This window comes from Bison bison, unplaced genomic scaffold (assembly GCF_000754665.1).
Source record: "Bison bison bison isolate TAMUID 2011002044 unplaced genomic scaffold, Bison_UMD1.0 scf7180017864034, whole genome shotgun sequence".
In the NCBI taxonomy this organism is placed as follows: Eukaryota; Metazoa; Chordata; class Mammalia; order Artiodactyla; family Bovidae; genus Bison; species Bison bison.
In genome coordinates, this window is record NW_011494606.1 from 4,391,464 (window position 1) to 4,411,923 (window position 20,460).

At 40.6% G+C, this 20,460-nt stretch overlaps 1 protein-coding gene across 2 annotated transcripts in view; it reads right to left on the reverse strand.

Moving 5' to 3' along the window:
• MAP2K5 (mitogen-activated protein kinase kinase 5) overlaps positions 1 to 20,460 on the reverse strand; it is a 270,714-nt gene that overhangs the window by 68,105 nt on the left and 182,149 nt on the right. For both annotated transcript variants that reach the window (XM_010834516.1, XM_010834517.1), the window contains exon 17: positions 19,657 to 19,686. In XM_010834516.1, the coding sequence (XP_010832818.1) occupies positions 19,657 to 19,686 (30 nt within the window). The remainder of the gene's footprint in view (positions 1 to 19,656; positions 19,687 to 20,460) is intronic.

Below are 20,460 nucleotides of genomic sequence, written 5' to 3' on the forward strand. Positions count from 1 at the left end.
CTTACAGTTACTACAAACTCAATGCAAATGGAGTCCCAGGTATTAGTTTTCCTAAGGAGGAAAATTTCAGGGCTTATATGTAATTACTGAGGGGTCAGTTATTTGCTGGGATAGACTGTGCTTTAACAAGCTGGTAAAATATAGGTAAATTAATTAATAGTTTCTTATATGCTTTTAATGGTGCCTTTAAAAGTTCTTTCACATACACATTATCATTAGATTGCACAACCATCCTGAGTCTGGCAAGGATGGTCATCTCTACTCTATGATGGGAAAAACTGGGCCTCCCAGAGGTTGGGGCAGGCCCAAGGCCTCAGGATCTGGCTGTGGTTGTTCTGGGGCCTCTCCCATGCTCCCTTCTTTCCAGCATCATATCCGCCTACATCACAGCATTCCTTAAAAACAACTGGATTCACATGTGTTTATATTTGGCATGGTAAAGTTGATAAATTATCAGTTTGGGCACACGGGTTCTTCTCAACTGGACTGTTAAGCTTCTCCAGGGCAGAAGCCATATTTCTTCATTTCTTTTGCATCCCTATGGCTGGTCAGCAGACCCTCCCACCCAGTGCTTGAGTGTTTTAAAAAGTGCTTTCCCATGTGTTATCTTAACTGAACATGGTATCCTCTCTTTCCTGCTCTTGGCTCCGCATCATGCCCTCCCCAGGCACAACTCCCTGAAACTTCCATCTGAGGTGGATTGGGTCTTAAGTCTACTTTGGTAGTTCCTACTGAATACTGTCATGAATTACTGTGCCTTCTTATTCCTCTAGTCAGTGTGTTCTTCTGTATAAGGATCTGCAGGGAAATGTTTACATTAAAAAGGAATATAGCTCTTAACTAGCACCTTGGAGTGGTTAGGATTTTAGTAAAAAGCCACAGCACCTTTAAAAACATCATGAAAACCCCAGGCAAATTCTCCTATGAGATATCTTTGGTGCTTGCTTTTACAGTTGGTCCTTGAACGACACGGGTTTGAAATGTGCAGGCCCACTTACACGAGGCTAGTTTTCATTAGTAAATACTACAGCACTCAATGGTTCATGGTTGGTTGAATCCATGGATGTGAAGGAACCTCAGATATTCAGACATGGGGGGCCAACTAAACTAAACCCAGATGAACCCCTTTGTTGTTCAAGGGCCAACTGTAGTTTTTAAAGCACACATAGATTACCCACACCCCCAACATTCTTAGTGAGATATATCTACTTCCAATAAGAGACTTATTTGTAATGAACACAGAATTAGAAAACCATTTTTGACATCAAAGACAATGTTTTTCCACAAATTTCCAGCAGTCAGGGGGATTACAAATTCTCCAAGGAAAACATTTTAAGTGATATGTTTCAAAATGAATTCAGTGATGGATTGTGAGACATGGTTTCCAGGAACATCCATTGTGTGAACTAAATGGAATTTTCCTCATAGACTGAGACCTAGGAAGAAGTCTCCACCTTGCCCTATTCTTTGGGTTAAAAGCATGGTTTAAGACCACTTAAAACTGTACTCTTTTAACGTTTTCTCTTTACTACAAGAAAAGGAGAAATAGCAATATCAAAAGTCTGTTTTATGATCTTATAACTATACTGTTTCGCTCAGGTTTTTAAAGAGAGACATTGTTACCAAGTTTTATTGTACGGTTTTGATAGCAACATATTATATGAAATCATCTTCATAAATTTTGTATTAAGGTAGCAGTGCCAGTACCTGAAATTGATTCAAAATGCTTAAGATACTCAATTACTTTTTAACACTGTTACACAATGCAGTGACTTATATCTTCTATTTCACAAGAATCTGATGATGCAACATCATTGTAATTGATTCATTTTCTCAATTAAATAAAGCTACTGTGCTTTTTTTTTATATGAATGCCACATAGACCATAGAGTTAAATGTATTATCTCCTTTCTCTGTCTCAGATATATGGCCTTAAATGCTATATTCTGTTCCTCTGTTAATTCCACCAGAAAATTTAACGCCAGGGTCATATTTTTCAAATTCTGAAGTGCCATGTACTTGGCTGTATTTATATTAGGCGTATTTTTCACTGCTAAACTCTTTGTTGTTTACCTTTTTCAAGATCACATTACTGTACAGGCGCGGCAACCATAAAACAGACCCAAACAGAGTCAACCTCCAGTCACTGCTTCTGCGTTTGCACACAGTTCATGAAAAAGCGAAGCCCCTGGTTTTATAGCACATTAAAAGGGGTAATAAGGGTTCTCAATATAAAATGTTAGCTTCGTGAATGCCTCTCTTTATTCTGGGTCTGCCTTCCAAATGCTTAGCTCCGAGAGCAGAGTTCAGAGGGACACAATAACATTGTTAGGGCTGATGTACTGCCTGTACCTCCCAACATATGAGATGCTGTTTATAACTTAACTTGTCCAAGTCCGCCTTCCTGCCTACACATTTTGCTCATACTGAGTTTTCCATGTCTAACTAATAATTGGGGACAAAGAACAGAACGATAATTGCTCCAGTCATAGACTTTGCTTATCAGTTTCTAGAACCAGCAGCATTTTGAAACACTAGTTAGATAAACCTCTCCTCTCTTCTGGGCATAGCTTTTTTTTTTCTGTTCATCAGCTATTAGATCCAAGATTTTAAGCTACACTAACAGGGGATGCCTCATTCTAACATAAGACAGACCTTTATGTGTCTAAATGAGGAAGAATGACTTCACAACAGGCAGGCCTAAATATCAGTTGGGTCTTATATTTCCTTGAGAGGACCATACAGCTGGCAATTTAAAAAGCTCCTGTAATATGACCTGTGAATCTGGAAAATGAACCTGGAAAGGAAATTACCGATGCAAAAGTTTACTTACGGGGCCTCAATTATTTAGTCAATGACTCTGGTGATAAAAAAGCAACTTTGGAAGGTTCTCATTATGCTTCTGTCTCTGGAGAGGTACTTTTTACACACACGATGGTAGACAGACCTTGCTACCAGCCCTTTTACATTATATTCAGAAGCACAATCAGAAAACTAAAATGAATCCACCTATGGAACTTAGAGAAGATACCAGCTTGAGCTTTCATTTTCTCTTTTACTCTCTGAAATTATGGCTTGCCCTGCAGCTCTTGTCGGAGAGATTTATATGTGACCTGGGTCAGATCTTCCAATATCAGTTGACAAATTTTCTCTTTACATATTTACTGCTTTTCAAGCTTGTGTTATTTTCTCTTAAATAGCGAGAAAAAAAAAAATATATAAAATTAAATCATACGGCTGGAATTTTAAAAGAATACCGTTTTTATCTGTTGTGCTCCTGGTATCACATTCTAGCTTTTGATGCTGAACTCTATTCTCTTTTTAAACGTCAAATTTTAAGAACTGTAGTTATTTTGCAAGGGCTCTCTTTTCAAATCAGATGCACTAAGCTAGAACTCTGGCTAAATATTAATATAAACAAGTATTATAGCAAACAGATTTTATATTCTAAATGAAGAAAGACGACCCTTTTTTTTTTTTTTTTTAAATAGATGGGGACCTCTGAGACCTAGTTTAATCTACTCATTTTGCTGTTAGGGAAACTGAGGCTCAGAGGGGAAAAGTGCCCAAGGTCACCGAACCTGGCTTTGAATTGACTGCTGACTCATGAGGCAACTAGTAAGGGAGGGGGAATGCATAAGCTTTGGAATCAGAAAGATTCCTGGAATTCCTGTCTGATTCTCATGGCTTCAGAAGCTCCCTCCTTTCACTAGGCTTAGGGCTCTTGTCTAGAAAAGATAAGCTAGAGGGGCCCAAGCATCCATCCCGCCCCTGGAGTCTCCCACTCAGGCACAGATGTTTTTCCTACTGGAGGGTGAACTAACACAGACATTCGGTCTGACTATACCTGGTATTGTGCTGAGTGCTGAAACGGAGTCGCATCACCTCCAACCCATCAGAAATTATAAAAAAAAAAAGTGCCCAAATCTCAAAAAGCCCTCAGAGAGAGAGAAAAATATCACTTTCACATGACCACAAACTGAATTGTTATTGCTGTTGCTGAGTTGCTGAGTCCTGTCTGACTCTTTGTGACCCCATGGACTGTAGCCCATCAGGCTCCTTTGTCCATAGGATTTTCCAGGCAAGAATACTGGAGTGGGTTGCCCATTTCCTTTCCAGGGGATCTTCTTGACCTAGGGATCTGACCTGCTCTCCTGTATTGCAGGCAGATTCTTTACCTCCAAGCCACCAGGGGAATCCCTTACAAACTGAATACACAATGCTTGGTAACTTAAAATAAAAGTGCCTAAACAAAGTGCTGGTTTTTTTGAGAAGGAACAGGACAAAATTTACCCTAGTTAACTATAAATGGGAATCTTGGCAAACTGATATTTTCAGATTAACTGAATGTATTATGAGATAAAATAAACGAATAAAACATATTATTTCTAGCAATATAAAATGAACAAATATAGTTCACTTGTGCTCTATCTCCCCTATTCATCAATCTCTGTCCTTGTTCAAGCTCTAATCATGCCTGTGAGTCTATCAGCATAGCTTGTTAGGACAAAACAAAATAAAAACAAAAAGTAAGTTATATCACTTATTTAAATACAAATAAATGACTTAAACATGAGTGATAAGAGGACTCAGTGAGGGGTCACTCAGTAAACTATAAGAGGTCACTGTGATCCCCGTGTCCTAAGATCCACTCACTGGCACGCTCTCCCTGCCTCACATCCTGAACTTGGGCCAGGGTGCTGCATTCTGGAGTGACCAGTTTTGAAAAGTTCAAAATAGATATCCCTGAATTTGACAAACAGTTGGGGCCAACAGAAAGGCTCTAAGGTGCCTAGAGGAGGGCACAGCTCAGATGGGACCAGGCAGAAAATCATCACAGCCATAAATTAGATCACTTGGCTCTTACTGCGTCCCGAGCATCAAGGACAACGCATTTCCACACGACACACAACAGCTGGAGCAGCAAGGTGCAGCGCAGCTATTATTCATGTGCCGGGTCTGCCGGTCAGCGGGCAGGAAGAAAAGGACCTGACGGCCTGTGCTCTTTTATCCCTTGTGTATTTAAAACTGACACAGCTCATGTCCTCCCCTACCCAGGGGTGCAGGAGCCAGAGTCAATCATTTCCGGGGCAAATAAATGAGAATTTCAATATTCAGACCTAAATTCTGTGAGAAAAGCAGGAGCTGAGAATCATAATTCAACATGACAAATGTGAGCTGCAAAAACCAACTTTTTCCCTCACAGTACAAGGTCTGGCCGAGGAGTCCATTGAGTACTTCCGTTTCAAAGAAGATCTGAGATGTCTGCTACATCAAACTGTTTTCTTTGCTACAAAAAAAGGTGTGGTCTTAGTTTAAGAATATCTGTTCTCTGTGTGTGGGGGGGGGAGGGGAAGGAGGAGGTGTTGCTTTTTCTGAGAAAGGCCTGTTGACCATTCTACTTTTTATGGTCAAATAAATCTGCTATCAGTTCAGTTCAGTCGCTCAGTCGTGTCTGACTCTTTGCGACCCCATGAACCACAGCACGCCAGGCCTCCCTGTCCATCACCAACTCCCGGAATTCACCCAAACTCATGTACATCGAGTCGGTGATGCCATCCAACCATCTCACCCTCTGTCATTCCCTTCTTCTCCCGCCCTCAATCTTTCCTAGCACCCGGGTCTTTTCTAAGGAGTCAGCTCTTTGCATCAGGTGGCCACACTATTGGAGTTTCAGCTTCAACATCACCCCTTCCAATGAACACCCAGGACTGATCTCCTTTAGGATGGACTGGTTGGATCTCCTTGCAGTCCAAGGGACTCTCAAGAGTCTTCTCCAACACCACAGTTCAAAAGCATCAATTCTTCGGCACTCAGCTTTCTTAATAGTCAAACTCTCACATCCATACATGACTACTGGAAAAACCATAGCCTTGACTAGATGGACCTTTGTTGGCAAAGTAATGTCTCTGCTTTTGAATATGCTATCTAGGTTGGTCATAACTTTCCTTCCAAGGAGTAAGCGTCTTTTAATTTCATGGCTGCAATCACCATCTGCAGTGATTTTAGAGCCCCAAAAACAAAGTCTGACACTGTTTCCACTGTTTCCCCATCTATTTCCCATGAAGTGATGGGACCAGATGCCATGATCTTCGTTAGTGTGGCAAAATATCTGAAAGGGTTTTTCATTAGGATGCATCTCTATTAGGTTAAATCCTCCACATGCCACAGAATCCAGAACGCTGTTAGAGGTCACCTAGTCTAATTCCTTGTTTCACGTAGAAATTAGCTTTATAATTTTTCTGACAGACAGCCATCCTGTCTTTGCTTGAAGACTTCCAGTGCCAGGATTCCAATGATTCTATCTTGGGTAGCTTGAATTGTTAGGAAATTTGTTCTTATTCTGAGTTCAAATATGTCTTCCTATAAGATAGGATCATGGTCTGGAGCTGCAGTGATTAAGTCTAAAGACAGCTTTTCACATATTTCAAAACGGCTGTCATGTCTTAACAATGTTTTCTTTCCTCAACAAACATCCCATTTTCTTCCTAGGGTCATTTGCTATCTTTGGCTGGCCTCTATCCTTCTCCCTTCCATTAGTAATGGCATGCCAACAAACATCCCCTTGTCTCTAAGTAACCCATGAGCTTCATGGGAAGATGACTTCAACCCCAGCTTTAGAGGTGGGGCATGTAGCCCAGTCTTAAATTAGTCGGCATCACCTACACGCCCCAAGTTCAGGGAGTTAAACTGGTCCAATCAAACTGAAACCTACTGCCTCTGGCTGCTTGAGGGGAAAAAGACCTGCTCTTCCCGTCTAAACTGAAAAGCAGGTCACCTCAGAAGCTCTATAGTCATTCTTGGTCTGTGAAGGCAGAAGCCTACTAAGGTCAGAGCCCAAAGTGAACTACTGGATAAGGTACTACCTAAAACCAGCAATACTTAGCTTTTCGGTCATGTATTTCAATAAATTTCCCCTGTGACCGAGGCAACTTTGAGCTGGGTTTTCTGTGACCTGAACCAGAAACTTCTGGAATAATCACCCAGGCATGATTTCACATTCTCCACTGAAGCTACCTTTCTCTGAATGTGGTGCTGTACAGGCACATTCCTCATAAAGTGCAATGCCTATGCCTGAACACATACCTTGCACTGGCTTAGATCACCTGATTGTGGACACTGTACTTGGTAGAATCTCACAGAGGCTACAAGGGTATTCACATTTTTGATAGCCATATCACATAGTTGGCTCAATGGAGCGAAACAGAGAAATGTATAGGTTTTGGGCTGGAAAAAAAATTACTTCTTTCTTGTACTCTTCTATTTCTTATCTGTTTCATACTGATAGAGTATTTGAGAGTCAAAATGAGCAGATGATTAAACTAATTACAGCATCTAGACAAGTCTGATGAAGTTTCTACCTGTGGTCTTTCCCTTGTAACTGACAGAAAATGCATTAGTCTTTCATTTGGCTGAAGGAGACTCATAGACTTGGTGTCTGAAAGCCACCCAAAAGGTTCTTTAATCTGACCCTGCTTCCACCCCATCTGACTCTTGAATCCTTCCATCATTACACCCCAGCTGATCGGGTTTCTGTTTGAATACGTACAGTAATGGGGAGTCCGCGCATTTTCTGACTGCCCATCCTACCTCCTATTCCAGTTCTATCCTCCTAACATTGCAAATCCACATCCTTTTTTTTACAGAGAATCCTCAAATATCTGAAGACAAATATCGAGTCTCCTTGGAAGGCTTTATTCTTCAGGTATTGATGCTGCGAGGGCAGAGTGGAAGTATGGACAAGGAAGGTGATGAAATTATTAATTTAAAGCCTAAGTATGTGAACTGATTCTTAGTTTCTTCTGATTCTAAAACATGCTATGCCAACATGTAAAAAAGTAAAATTAGACTGAATTATCAATTCATATGTGTGTATGAAGATCTTACTGCCAGTCACTTTACGAGACTCTAGGACCAAGATGATGGGTAAGATATGTACTTGCTGGCCCACAAAAACAAAGGGACTTTTTAAGTTCCCTGAAACTTAGCGGCAGAGATGAGACTTAAGCACAGGGCGTACACTCACCTCTGTATGCCACTGAATATTTGTATGAAATATAGTTCGATGGATTCAGGATGCTGTAAATCTCTAAGACAACTTCCCCATGAGGCCCACAACAAGTCATGTTTTCAGGTATTGCAAGGAAGGTTTTCTTTGTGAGCTAAGACTCCACATATTGCTCCTTAAACAAACAAACAAACAAAAAACCCAAACAAATATGATATATCTGACAACATGGTTTGGCCTGCTGAGATTCTGAGATAAGCTGTAATTGTAGCCAATACGTGGTTCTTACGGGATTAGGAAAGAAAAGAAAACCTTGAAATACAGTCACACATAACCATGTCAATTAACGAATGCCTTATTGGCGTGACTGTAAATTCAAAATAGATTTAAAGAGAAGAAGTCATAGATTTAGAATGAATTAAAGAAAGCTTGACTTCTGTTTCAGAGTTTTGGTTCACACCTCTCATATTTTGATATAGGCAAAATAAAGTTTCAATAAATTTTAAGAGAGGATTTAGGAGATGGGGATGAGAAAGGTGGCTGAAGGTGTGGAAAAGAGGAGGAAACTGCTCATACAAGATGAAAGCAGGGACTTCCCTGGTGGTCCAGTGGTTAAGGTAAGACTCTGTGCTTCTAATGCAGAGGACATGGGTTCGATCCTTGGCTGGGGAAGTAAGGTCCCACATGTCATGTAGTGTGGTAAAAAAAATAAAAATAAAAAAATGAAAGGAGACCACAGATGTATCTAGCCTAGCATTTTTCAGTCCTTGTTTGCCAAATGTTGTATGAGCCACTGGGCAGAGACCATATACTGACAATGATTTAACTTGTTATTCGCTGGGTGTGTTGCTTGCTGTGCCCCAGTCACCTCTGCTCTGAGTCACTGAACATTTCCAGTTGGCCACCAAGGAGGTACAGGGCTGTCCAAAGCGCAGGGGCTGCAGGGAGACCTTTAGATGGGAACGTTCTTTTGTTTACTGTATTTTACCAAACTAGTCAAGGTCTCCTCATGCCCAGAATGATGCTCTCTGAACTTCTAAACAGGAAATAAAACAAACTCCATTCCCATCTTTGGTCTTTCTCTCCTCATCTGAGCTTCCTTCCTCATAAGACTGTCACATTCCCCAGCCTTCCTTGCCCTCTCTACATGGTGGTCACCACCTATAGACCCTGACAGTGTATAGCATAAGAGGACACACTTGGTTCTAATTGGTTGCCTTAGGTTCCCTCGATACCTTGGCTCTGTGCATAAACAGACAACTGCCTCCTCTCCTAGCTTCTAGCAGTCACTGTGACCCTTCTTTCCACCTGGTGTGTCCTGGGCAATCTCCAGGCTTAAATCGAATCAGCTCTTTGCTCCTTTTAGGCAACTCATTGATTTTTTAATGAACTTAGCTTGTCTGTTTCATTGGCAGTAAAGAGGGTTGGGTTCTGAGCATCACTAACATTTTAGTTGAGGAAGAATTTCCAAGCCCCCAGGCATTAATCCAGAACTGTTAAACATCTGAAAAGTAATCTGTACTCAAACAAAGCTTGGCCAGGCCTGCCCCCCTTTTAACTTGGATGCCAATGAGCCCCTCGCTCCAAATCTACCTAAGTTTTCTATACTGAATGTTGTTAAATAAAACACTGGAGTACAATAAAAGCTGATGTCTTTGCCCGTTGTTGCTGCTGTTACTGCTGCTGTTGAGGACCACTTTCCCTCCAGGGATCCGTATCCATCAGCAATTACCTAGCAGGTATGGAGCATCCTAGGACAGTAATTTCCATCTCTGAAGACACGCCTGTTGGAGGCAGTACCTGAGTGGATGGGTGTGTAAAATAAGGATAGCCATTTGGGCTCAAAGACCCTGGGTGCCTTTTCTCACTTTCTCCCTGCACCCCAGCCCTCCAGAGTGGGAGACAGTCTGATTCTGTTGCCAAATATCTGGTAATCATCAGTGAGTCATTTAACAGCTATGGACCCCCATGTTCTCCTCTGTAAAGTAAATGAGTTGGACTAGACCATTGTAAGATCGCCTCACATCCTGCAATTCTATGCTACCATTAAGTAGCACCAATGAAACCAAAGGGGGAAAAAATGACCGGCTTTCTAGACCACAAGTCTCAGAAGGAAAGAAGGCAGTGACGTCACTCGTAAAAGCCAGACTGGGCACCAAATTCTCTACTTCAAGCTTCAATTCTATTTCTGGGCTAAACTGCTTATTTAAAAATTGTAGAAGAATAATGGTCCCCAGTTATTGAATTAAAAATTACTATATTCTGCATATAATTCTATGTATTAATGACTGATTGTTAATGATAGATTATAACTGAAAAAAGAAAGACTGTAAAGGAAGGCTCTTATGGGATCAGAAAAGTAATTCATTTTAGTCCTACCTGGAGTGAGACATGGTCATATATTTTCAGAGCTACGTGGGTAAATCCCTAAAGTACTTTCTGAAAATATAAATAATACTAATATTACCTTGCTCTTGTTTACCAACTTATATTTTTCAAAGGGCTCTCTTAGGTATTAGGTCATTTGATCATGACAACCCCCTCAACTCCCCAGCAGTCTAGCCAAGTCAAATTCATAAAGGGTGGCAGAGAACCCCTTAGAGGCATGTGCCAACTGACTGTAGGCTAAGTGCTCAGTCATATCTGACGTTTTGTGACTCCAGGGACTGTAGCCCACCAGGCTTCTCTGTCTATGGGATTTCCCAGGCAAGAATACTGGCATGGGTTGCCATGCCCTCTTCCAGGGGATCTTCCTGACCCAGGGACTGAACCCACATCTCTTGTGTCTCCTGCATTGGCAGGCAGGTTCTTTACCACTAGCACCACCTGGGAAGTCTGGACCTTAGGGGTAGAAACCTTAAAATGCAATGATTTCTAGATTTACCTGGAGTCCAGTGGTTAAGAACCTGCCTGCTAATGCAGGGGACATGGGTTCGATCCCTCATCCAGGAAGATTCCACATGCCTCAGAGAAATGAAAGCCCATGCGCCATAACTACTGAGCCCACGCTCTAGAGCCCTTGAGCCATAACTACCGAACCTGCGTGCAGCAACTATTGAAGCCTGTGCTCTGTAATAAGGGAAGCCCCTGCAAGAAGAAGCCCATGTACCAAAACAAAGAGTAGCCCCTACTCCCTGCAACTAGAGAATGCCCTCACCCAGCAATGAAGACCCAGCACAGACAAAAAATTCAAAATAAATGAGTAAAAATTTTAAAAATGTAATGATTTCTGACCTCAGATTGGTTCTCAGTCATCTCAAAGGGAGTCATGAAATTCTCAAGCCCAAGTTCATGATCTGGATCTGCTACATGTGCTGGCTCCATCCTGATACAGTACCTCTCTCCTCTGTCATTCTTCCCTCCCCTTCTTACTTCTTTCCCTCCTTGTGTTGCTTTAGAGGTCATCTAAGGAAATTCCCAAACTATGAGGGAGATCAAAGTAATAGCAGCAGTAGTGAACTTACTGAGTTGAAGTACTGCAAGGAAACCAAGTACAACATGCTGTGTCAGACCTTTATCTTAAGGATAGAGAAAATGACTCTCTTGACTAGAATGCCTGGAGTTCTTTTCCATCCTTCTAGCCTTAGAGCCTCGGGAGAAGGCAATGGCACCCCACTCCAGTACTGTTGCCCGGAAAATCCCATGGATGGAGGAGCCTGGTGGGCCACAGTCCATGGGGTTGCTAAGAGTCAGACACGACTGAGCGACTTCACTTTCACTTTCCACTTTCATGCACTGGAGAAGGAAATGGCAACCCACTCCAGTGTTCTTGCCTGGAGAATCCCATGGACAGAGAAGCCTGGTAGGCTGCAGTCCATGGGGTCGCACAGAGTCGGACACGACTGAAGCGACTTAGCAGCAGCAGCCTTAGAGCCTCAGCTCAAGCATCATCCACCCTGTGAAGCTGTGGCTTCCTCAAGTGAGCTGACCTCTGACTCGTTAGGCTGGAGCACACCATCTCCTGTAGGGTTCCTTTTATATCAACTGCCATTGATTTATGTTCTTCCTGCCCACTGCATTAGATGCTTTGATAGCAGGGACAACATATTTCATTTCTCTACTCCCAGTGCTTAGCACAGTGCCTGGACAGAGTAGATGCTCAGTGACAAATACGTGTTCAAGAAAACTGAAATGTATGTCATAAAATAGTTTAGTAGGTGCTATAGAAACAAACCAACATTGGGTTAGTGCCTTAAAAAAAAACAAAGACAGGAATCACTAACCTAGCTGAGGTATTAACAAGTAATTTATCTTGAAAGTTTCACATTTCTAAGCTACCCACATTTGAGGGATGATTTCTCTTCCATTTCTGCTCTATCTTAAAGATATACTGGGAACCCACCTCCCGTCTTCAGGATAGGCTAAGCAAATAAAATTATGAAATATCTTTATAAGTATGAAATAGGCATTGGGAGAAAAATTTGACAGAGGCAATTTAAAAATTCCTGGGAAGAAGCAAATGTGCATCAGCAAACATCTTCATATCACTTAAATTTCACCTCTGCATTTATGGAACATAAAATCTGATTTTATGGCTTCAAATGTCAGTATATTTTAAATGTCTATATCCTAAATAGTGAGGGTGAAAATAAACAATGAATTAAAACATGTAAGCTAGAAATCTGTTTGAAAAAATAAAACTGCACACATATCACTCTTTTGGACTCTTGCCAATTAAAGGTTATAATTTGAAGTTGGGGTAATTACCCCCTGCTACTTTTCTCTTTGACTAGAGATCTCACAGAAAAAACTGGATACTTAAATTTACTAAAATCCTTTACGTTCAAATTCAAAAAGTTCATGCAACAAAGGATAGATTCTGAACACCTCTTTTCAAAAAAGGCAAGCTTTTTAGGTTTAATTTTGCAATATTAGGTTGGTCTAGATGTAATCAGTATATTAATACATATATAAGATAGTGATAGCAATAGTGTGAACATAACAATAAATATAAAACAACATGAAATTATCAAAGTTAGGATCAGTAGTAATATACTCAAAGAAATTTAAAACATGAATAAAATTAGGAGTAAAAACTCTTGTATTTTGACATTAACTTTTGAAAAACATTTATTATTTTAAAATAGTTTTAAGAACATATATTTTTACTTTATTATGAGAAAATACTCTATTCAGAACACAATTTATTACTACAAAATAAACATATGTTTAAAAGACAGTCTGTCAATTGAAAAAAAAAAACTTACACATATTAAAATAGCAGGTTTCCAAGCCAAGTTAAACGAAATATTTTCTACTTGACAAGCTGCTTACATTTAAATGAAAACAGGGCAACTGTGGTCAATAATATGGATTGCGTATAATAAAAAGGACCTTAGATCATGTTAATACAAGGATCAGAAAGCAGTAACTTCCATTAAAACCACCCAATTACTTAGCAAACTTTCAGATACAGCAAATAAATTAATCTGTTTTAAGTGAAAGTGCTCAGATAAGTAGCTTTTTGACCTATGAGTAAGTCTCAATAGCAGCAGTCACAGCAAAGCCAGAACCTGCTGAAGCAAGGCAGTCCCCCAATCAAACAAATGGTATTAGTAATCAAAAAGCATTTGCAAAACATATTTCCTTGGTCAGCAGCAGGGGGTTCTGAGCACATGCCGCCATAGCTTCCTTCATACTTTGATATACAGTGTACAAGGGGTGAACAGACCTTCCTCTAACCCATGAACAAGTGGGGTGTTTTTGCTTTTTAAGAACAGGATATTTTCATTTCTGTACTATCTTGTGAAAAAGTCCAGTCATTATACTATTAAGAATACATATCTTTCACTTAAAATCCTCTTATCCACTTATGTTTAACTTGTATTGGGATTTAAGAATGCCTCTTTATTGAGACAAGTAATATGTCATCATTTTGTTCAGCTAACAGGCCTGACAGACCCTGTCTCCCTGAGTTAAGAACAGTAGATCTCTACTCTGTACACTGGTGGCAAAAGGTGGCAGAATAAATGAGAATCGCCACTTGTAAAGATTTTTAATCCCAAAGATGCAGACATTCCTTCTACCTTGGCCTTAATTATTCTATTTGGTCAGATGATGGTATTTTTTTTCAATAAAAGTGATCTCTACATACTGCAATATTTTATTTGAATGCCATTCTTATGTATTTTAACAAATAACATCACCATGTACTATATCTCATGTTTTTGATCCTTTTTACTACTTATCATCTTCTTTATTTGAAACAGATTTTTAACAGATAATCTTGATCGTTACAACAATATCTTGCTTGAATTTTATTCAAATAATTCTTAAAAACAGCTTAAAAAGCCGTTTGGAATAACATCAAGCTTGCCATCAATCAAACGAAAAAATTCCGCTGGCGGTTGTATAAACATCAGATCAAGTCTGATGTCTTCAAGGATTTCAGAGTGAACCATAAAAAACTCCATTAACTTCTGACAAAGAATGCAAATTAATCACAACATGGGGTGAAATGAAATTAAAGGCTCTTTTCTAATCAATGACAAGGCAGGATGAAATATTTGTTACTCTCTCTGCACCCAGGCTGCCTAGGATGTTTGCACTTCCCTTGAAAAGCCCCAAATGTAAGGTGTGAGTACAGATTCACCCATAGTCGATGTTCGGCCCTCCCCGCCACCCCCAGAGCTATCTGCTTACAAGTCGTGGAGATTCACAAAACACACTAATCATCTGAATCTCAGGTGCATCCAATTTGTTATTCACACTCTCCCATGCCAGTGAAAAGCCTGGCGCAGACAGATGCACCAGGAACCCTAAATGACAGTTTTGGCCTCCGGAAGTACGATCACTACAGCAAAATCTAGTACAGCCTCCAGGTGAAATGTCTGGAGCTCCATATGGAGCAGGGAAAATTAACAACAAGATGAAAATCACTGCAGCAGCGGGGAGTCGGAATTTTTGAAAAAAAAAATGAAATTTAAAGATGAAGAAAGAGAAGTAATAAATTAATGGGGTGTGAAAACATTCAAAGCTTTACAATACCAGGGGCACTATTTGCTCAGATTTTTTTTCCTTTTTTTTAACTTCAGGTCATTTTGATGTAATTTATTAACTAAGATCAGGAAATGTAGCCAAAAGAAGTACATTTTTATACATGCAAAAGTACCTTAAACACATGTGTATCCATATTATCTTCACTTTCCCGTGGCATCTTGCTTACCAAATTTTCAAATGTCAGAGCCGACATAACCCTTGAGAAGTCTCCTTAATGGATTTACTATTGCCCTAATGCAGGGCACTGGTTGTAAAGTCTGAATGAAGGACAACAATTTTTAGCAGGCAATCTCTTTGGTTTCCCCTAAATTATGGTGTCATTAAACCAACCATTGCCCACCATTGTGTTTTTTAAGTCAACTGGATTTGGATGTACACGATTAACTACATACAGCTCCCACCCATTGTTCCCAAAGAGTATTACAGCTAAACTGTTCAAGAAATTGAGATACTATCTCTTTACCAGATGTTTAAAACCATGATTTTTCATTATGCTATTGCAGAACATGCTTCACAGGCACCCAGAGTTGAACGGCACTGGGGTCAGTGAGAGCTCCAAGGCCTCCAGACCCCCTGTCACTCTGCTAACACATGGTGAGAAAAGCCAGGAGGCTCCAGGGGAATGGTTTTGCCATCATCTTCCATGGGACAACCCTTCTCATCTACACAGAAGGCCTGCCGAGGGCAGAGAAAGTGGGCCAGGAGAAGGGCTTGGTGGGACTGAGAGGGCAGAAGGGCGGTGGTTTGAACAGTCAACCAAAATCAGAGTTCACAGATCCAGTCATCTCGTTTAGTCACCTGCGAGTCTCGGCTCTCACTGTACCAATTCATCCCCAAGGCAAGACGCCTTGGAGCCCCAGAGACTCAGCCTGCTCACCTGGAGGCTGGAAATGTATGCATCCCATCCTGCAGGTGTATAGCCTGGGATGTATAGCCTGAGTCACATAACAGCGAGTGCTCTGGGGCTCAGTGTCGGAAAGGTGCTAGTGGTTCCGACGTCATTGTTCCTCCTACTATAAACTGTAGTCCTAAGACTGGGTAATTATAACGACTTCTAGCCTTTTTTCCCATAGAGCCCTAAACTGCATGCCAATGAGGCTACACAACTTTAAGGCCTAAAGGAAACTAAAATAGATAGTGCTTTCAAATAACAAATAAAAACCAACCCCCCAAACAATAAAGTTTCCTGGAGAATGATTATTTCAACGAAAATCCAGCCCTGTAACCTTCATGTGGTTCCCAGGCCACTGACTCTTCCGGCTATCTTCCTAGCACCCCTCCTGCATCTGCATCCCCACCGGGTACACTCCGCGTCACCGGCAGGAGGAGACGCTGCTAACGATGCTGTCAGCGGCGCTGACGCTGGGCTGGGGGAAGGATGAGTCTGGAAGCTGGCCTCTCCTCCCCTCCTTCCCTTCTGCTCATTTTACGCTCTGCTCCAGCTGCAGCTGGCAGGTTGCGTACACATCCTCTTGCAACCTTTGGTTGACGATTATAAGTTCTCTTTTGTGCTACAGTCCCACATCAGGGCCAGTAGGGTGGCCCTCTGTACTTTCCCAAGTGGTTTCATATCCATAATCTCATCTGCTCTGCATGCTTCTAATCAGACAGGCTCATTTTAGAGATGAGGAAACAGGCCTCCAAGAGTTACAAAGCAAGAATTAAGGCCTGCGGTGACTGAAGCTTATGGTAGAGCTGGGTTCATTTTTTTAAGATTTATTTCTTTTACTTTTATTTTTTGGCTACTCTGGGTCTTTGCTGCTGTGAGTGGGCTTTCTCTAGTTGCAGAGAGTGGGGGCTACTCTTTGTTGTGGTGCACAAGCTTCTCATCACAGTGGCTTCTTTGGTTTCGGAGCATGGGCTCTAGGCACATTCAGTAGCCACACACAAGGACTCAGTAGTTGAGGCTCTCGGGTTCTGGCTCAGTAGTTTTGGCACAGGGGCTAAGTTGCTCTACGGTATGTGCAATCTTCCCAGGGCAGGGGTCTAACCTGTGTCCTCTGCATTGACAGATGGATTCTTAATGACTACACCACCAGGGAAATCCCAGAGCTGGGTTCTAACCCTAATCTTCTGGCTCCTGGTCTAGAGCTCTTTCAAAGAGGCCAGTCTCCTCAGCTTCCCACTAGTGAGGAGAGCTGAGATCTGGTGCCCTGATTTGACTCAGCACCATCCCTGGGGATAGAAGGGATGCAAAACTTTGAGACCTTAAGGGTATGTGAAAATCTTTCCTGTGTTCAAGGAGCAGACTAGTGGGTAACAATTGAGACGAGGCAGTCCTTAAGCCTGGTAAATCAAGATGTGACTCTAGGGCTGCTCTGTAAACTAGTGAGTCTCCTATCACTAGACATGTTCAACTGTTTGCTTTTCAGAGATATTATGAGAGGTCTGATTCGACGTTGTCTGAGATCCCTTTCCAATCTTGAGAGTTTGTGATTCACTCCTGCCCATCATCCTCGGGATTCAATGGCCATAAGCTACAGTACAACAGTGAGCAAATCAGCTATCCTGTCTGCCCAACTTGTGAGGGGAGGCTACCTCACAGAGTGGCTCGGGGTTCAAATGAGATAATACGGGCCAAACAGAAGGTATTGTTTCATAATCCAGTCCCTGAGATACTATAAAAATGTTTATTTTTCTTCATGTGTTTTATCTGAAGGCAAAAGGTAAGGGTAGAAAAAGAATTTGTAAAGTATCCTTTCCCAATCCTCAGTATATAGTACAAAGCCTGTAAAATAAATGCCAAGTCCATCAAAAGTCATTACTGATGCCAACAATGAAGTGCACAAACTTCTGTTTGTGAGACCTGAGAAACAGACCTGATGGCATCAAAAGCTACTTCTATTATTTCAAAGCCCCAGTTTGGTGACAATACTCTGTCATGACCCAAGAAATAATAGTTTTCCCCTCACTCTGGCGTATCAGTGATTGCTATCTAGGGAGTGCAGCACATTTGAGTTTTCCACTTCCACTTGACTGATCCAGTAAATATACGCTTAACACAGTCCTGAAAACATTCAACACTGGGAAGGCAGACAGCCTTTTCCCAAATTCGACCAGTCTTCCAAAGCTTCATTTGTCAAATGCAAAGGCAATCGTTTCTTAGACGTCTCACATACCAAATTTCACTGATTAAATACTCTAGGCATTAGGAATCTCAAGAATACAGCTATATTCTCAAACTTTGGTATTTTTTTCTAGGTGGCTTACGAGCTTTCTACTAAGACTTGTTTGAGAGGTTAAGTTGTATAGTGCCTCTTCATTTACAAAATGAGGGGATTGCATAAATTGGCCAAACAGTGAATTGTTTAAAAATTACTGACAGAATAAGAGGCTTACCAAGATAAATATTCTAATGAGCTATAAATCCCGAAAATGTGATTTTAATTTGATGGGCTACCTAGAGCTAAGCAGCAAGGCTGTATACACTAAAATGTCACTGAATTTGAGCATGCATGCCAAGTGATTACATTTCAGAGCTTCTCTTTAAGGAAAAGATTATGTTTAAACAAATAATCCTACACATTTGAAAAGTGAGACTGACACTCTTGAACCTAACAACTTGGACAATTTCTCCTCTATTTATCTGATGGCTTTAACTGTAAAAGAAAAAGGATACAGAAGAGACATTTCAGCGTGTGAAGGGGCTTTAAATGTTCACATGGGTATCAGGAGAATTTGTTTAAAACTGCTTATAAAGATGGGAGAGAGAATGAGCCCCATCCTATTATTCAATAACCATGTTTGTGATGCATCTGCATAATCTAACCATGCATAAATTAGTATGTGTAATACAACACTTATTTGCATAATAATAGCAAGTTAATAGATGCTTAAAGAGCAGAGACCAACACCACCTTTAAATCAGACATGCCTCCAGGCACTTTGGCCTGTACAGACCAAGATGCCAGAAAAAACAGTGAGCATCAACCAGAGGAAAACAGTCAAACGATTCATTTTTCATCCCTCTAGACAGTTCACTTCTTTCTCCCCACACACTGGGGAACAATTTTCAAACCACAGAAAGCTTAACATTTGAAGTGCTAACACCCTTCTACAATAAAAATCTTGAAGAAATTACCACAGAGATTATTGTCAGCAATGGTAACATAACGGTAACATAACATAACATAACATAGTTTATTTTCTTAGACATGTAAATAGAAAGGGCAAATTTAAAAAACCAAAAACGCTCAAAATCATATCCATGTAAAAGTGGGGGTCCACCTATTTTGCTTAGCAAAAATAATGACCTAGATTAGATATTTTCACCCTTCATCTCCATCCTTTAATTCAAATAACTAACTGAATCCAAAAACTCAAACACTGTATCAAGAAAAGGCTGGGCCTCTCTTCCAACCTCTGTATGAGCACATGGGGCTGGGCTGGGATGAGGAAAACATCACCAGCGGACACAAAGGAAGAGCCCGATGACGGCTTCCAACCTTTAACAAAGAGGGAAAAAACCTGGAGTTTAAAAAAAATCAAAAATCAATAGAGACTTCTAAATGACTCCTTTAAGATATCACTTTTCAATTTAACAGGACAGATTTATTTGTATGTGGCTCAAATGTTCACAATTGCTCCCTGTACCTTCATACATAGGAATGAATGTCACAGTGGCAAACGGCAGTAATGAACAATCTTACCTGAGGATATGGAAACCTCCCAAGAGCAAGCTGGGAAAGGAAATAATATTTGTCTAGTTATAGATTTGCATGCAGGGCAGATCTCCTTAAGACAGACAAGTACTAAATTTCAGAACTGTATTCAGCAAATATAAAAAGCTCACAACCTCAAACGCACAAACTAAATTATTGTTGTAATTACATTGAGAGTTGTATTTAGAATGAACATTTACATTGGACAACGCTGTATTCCCTGATAAAATATTCTAATTTTAACAACTAAACACTATCTTTATGTCATTTCTCTTAGGAATATTCTCAGCTGCACAGGCATTATTCACATTTACAAGTGTACAACAGCTTCTTCTAGACAGAGATGTAAAATCATAGGAGACTGTGGTTTTTTTCTCTTGTAAAAATGGGAACATTTAATTGATCTGAGCCGACCGTTCTGTAGAATTTTCATTTATAAGAATTATAAAAAGAGTTGTAGGAAATGGGGATGGGCCATATGAAACAGGAAATTTTGCCACTATTTTCATTTTTTCCCCCATCCATTCATAGTTAAAAGGAAAGAGCTATTACTAGTAGGAAAATGGCATTTCGAGATCGTGGAGCTGGAACAATAGGTCTGAAATTTGGAAAATGAATCCTTAGAGCTTCCAATTTTGCTTGCTTTGTAAACCGCTATGTGTTTTTACACCTCTCACTTAACTTTGGTCTTTGAATTCTCACCTGTGGAAACAAAATGATTCAACCAGGAACAGGATTAATATACAGTGATAAGATCAAATTTACCAAACATACTGTAAGACTATAGTATAA